The sequence below is a fragment of the Polistes canadensis genome, unplaced genomic scaffold (assembly GCF_001313835.1).
Source record: "Polistes canadensis isolate GaletaPanama2010 unplaced genomic scaffold, ASM131383v1 scaffold_54, whole genome shotgun sequence".
Lineage (NCBI taxonomy): Eukaryota > Metazoa > Arthropoda > Insecta > Hymenoptera > Vespidae > Polistes > Polistes canadensis.
In genome coordinates, this window is record NW_014569601.1 from 761,584 (window position 1) to 764,175 (window position 2,592).

The 2,592-nt window shown below is 24.7% G+C and overlaps 1 protein-coding gene across 1 annotated transcript in view; it reads left to right on the forward strand.

Annotated features, from left to right (window-relative positions):
- Window positions 1–2,592, forward strand: part of LOC106785651 (acetylcholine receptor subunit alpha-like) — a gene marked incomplete in the record, with an annotated part of 90,855 nt that overhangs the window by 68,773 nt on the left and 19,490 nt on the right. The window contains 1 exon segment of the mRNA XM_014746288.1: window positions 1,343–1,460. Within this exon segment, the coding sequence (XP_014601774.1) occupies window positions 1,409–1,460 (52 nt within the window).

Below are 2,592 nucleotides of genomic sequence, written 5' to 3' on the forward strand. Positions count from 1 at the left end.
TTTTTTTTTTTTTTTTTTTTTTTAATTGAAATTGAAATATGTCATTTAATCAAATATCCAGTTGAATTGATTTATTAATCGTATTAGTGTGTCTTTTTTTTTGTTTATATTTAGGAAATATTAAAAAGTAAAAAACTTATTTAATGATTTTACATTTAAATAATAATACTCACGACTATGATGAATTCGACTTGTTATTATTATTAGCTAAGAATGAATTATAAAAAAAAAAATAAAAAATAATAGTCATACAAATCATATTTACAATATTCAATCAATTGATTTACCTAACAGTCAAATCGAAGAAAAATATAATAAACTTTTGCATTTCGTATAATCGACGTTTAGATTTCCGTTGTTATTTTTATTCGATCAAACGTAAGACCGAATTGTTGTAAAACATCACGAAACTGACGTAGAAAATTCGATATTCGAACGATAGAAACTGTTTGAAAGGCAGGAAACCACGATGTCACTTACACCCTTTTATAGATTTTTCGAAGGACAATTGACAGGTGCTTGAGTACCAACCAACATCTTTTATCATCGATTACCGATCTCCCAATTTCTCTTCGTTTCATTCAGAAATCCCAGATGCTTCTTTTTGATATCTTCTTTACGAGAGTCATTTACCTACCTCTTCTTCATTTTTAAACAATATCAAGGTTTAATAATATATTAAGAAGAAAAAAAAATATATATATTGAATAATAATGAATAATATTATTGCAATAATAATTAATTAAATAAATAACACTTTCTTAACTAATAAATTTTGATCTTAATTGTAAATTATTTTTCAGGATCGATGAATCCAGAATTTATTAACATAAATTTAACATAAATTCGTCAGATCGTAATGAGCAAAGTTTATATAATCCGATGTACTAGTTAGTGAGATAATTATTATCGTACTTTTCAATACGTAACAGAATTTATAATCCTGCAGAGAATATAACATTGAATATTTTTTTTTAACGATATTCTGAACAATCTGTCTCTAATGAATCGTTCAATAAACGTATTACGTACGATCTACAATTCCTTAACCCTTTAATTTATTTTATAAAACTTTAAAGATATTTCCGAATTTTTGGAAATTAATTAAATAAACTTTTACACGAAATATAATACTTAGTTTTTTTTAAGTAAATAATTATACCATTCATGCTTGTATAAATATACATAATATAAATAAAATATAATATAATATAAATATATATATATATTTATATGTATGTGAGGTTGTGAAAATATACTTGAAAATACTCGAATATTAATTACAAATTAATTGCATTTTTTTACACTTATTTATTTTTTTTTATTTTTTTGTCTATTGCAGTTCGAGAACTGAGGGGTCAGGAGGGTAAGAAGGCGAGAAGAAATGAGGTGGACGTGACACAATGACATGATGAAGAGCCTGGTGGGGATCATGTGGATAGTGTTGGTGCTCATATCAGGTAGGTACTATAAATCTTGGTATCACGAATTTTGTTGGTGTGACTCGGAGTAATATCGATGTCTTCCATACTGAAAAGATATCTGATATTTCTTTTCTTTTTTTTTATATATATATATATATATATATTATCAAAGACACGTACATATTTTCCTATCAAACACATTTAAATCATGTATATTATTTAAAATGACACCCTGCTCTTTGGAATGAGAAATATATTGTATGAAAATAAAAAAAAATAAATATAAAATAAATAATAAGTAAAAAATGATTTATATGTATGATCTAATAATTTTTTATCTTTATATACACGTGTGTTCGCGCGTTTTTTCTTTTTCATTCCATTTTAATTGAAATTTATGAGATAGAATAAATAAGTATATTGAAATATTCTTGATGATTACTTGGCTGGTATTCGGAATTTTTGAATTTCGTAAATTCAATGTTTAATCGATTAGGTGAGATTTCATCTGGATTTGATCCAACCACCTTCTCTCTCTCTCTCTATATATATATAATTTTCTTATCATAAAGTTTCTACTAAAATTCAAATAAATTTGAATTTAAATATACGTAAATATATATACAAAGATATTAAACATGTTAAAACTTAAGAGACGTTCATTCGCGAAGGCAAATGCATTATTTCAAATTGAATATACAAAAGATTTAAGATCGTTGTGGGAATAAAGGAAAATATTACATTAACATTTTTTATTTTATACATTCCTTTTGGCTTTTTTTTTGTCTTTTTTTTATTCATTTATTTTCTTTCTTTCTTTCATGTATTTCATCGAACGAAATCGATATACCAGTTTTCTCTCGTAAATATATTTCTAGACGCGAAACTAAAATTCGTTCTTTTTTGCAAGAAGTGTCGTGGGATTTGCCACATAACATCGATCTCTAAGTGTTTCCTAAATTGGGTATACTTTTTGATATTTTTCTCGATAGGTTTAGTTTATCGAATATATTTATTCCGAATAAGTAAAAATATCTTTCCTCGTACCTATGTGTTTCTCTTCGTAATAAATCTAGTAATTTTTATAAGAAATAAAAACTATTTTTTAATATTAACATCATATAATTTTCGAGACGAAAAAGAATTACAAAAATTTATTTATATATAT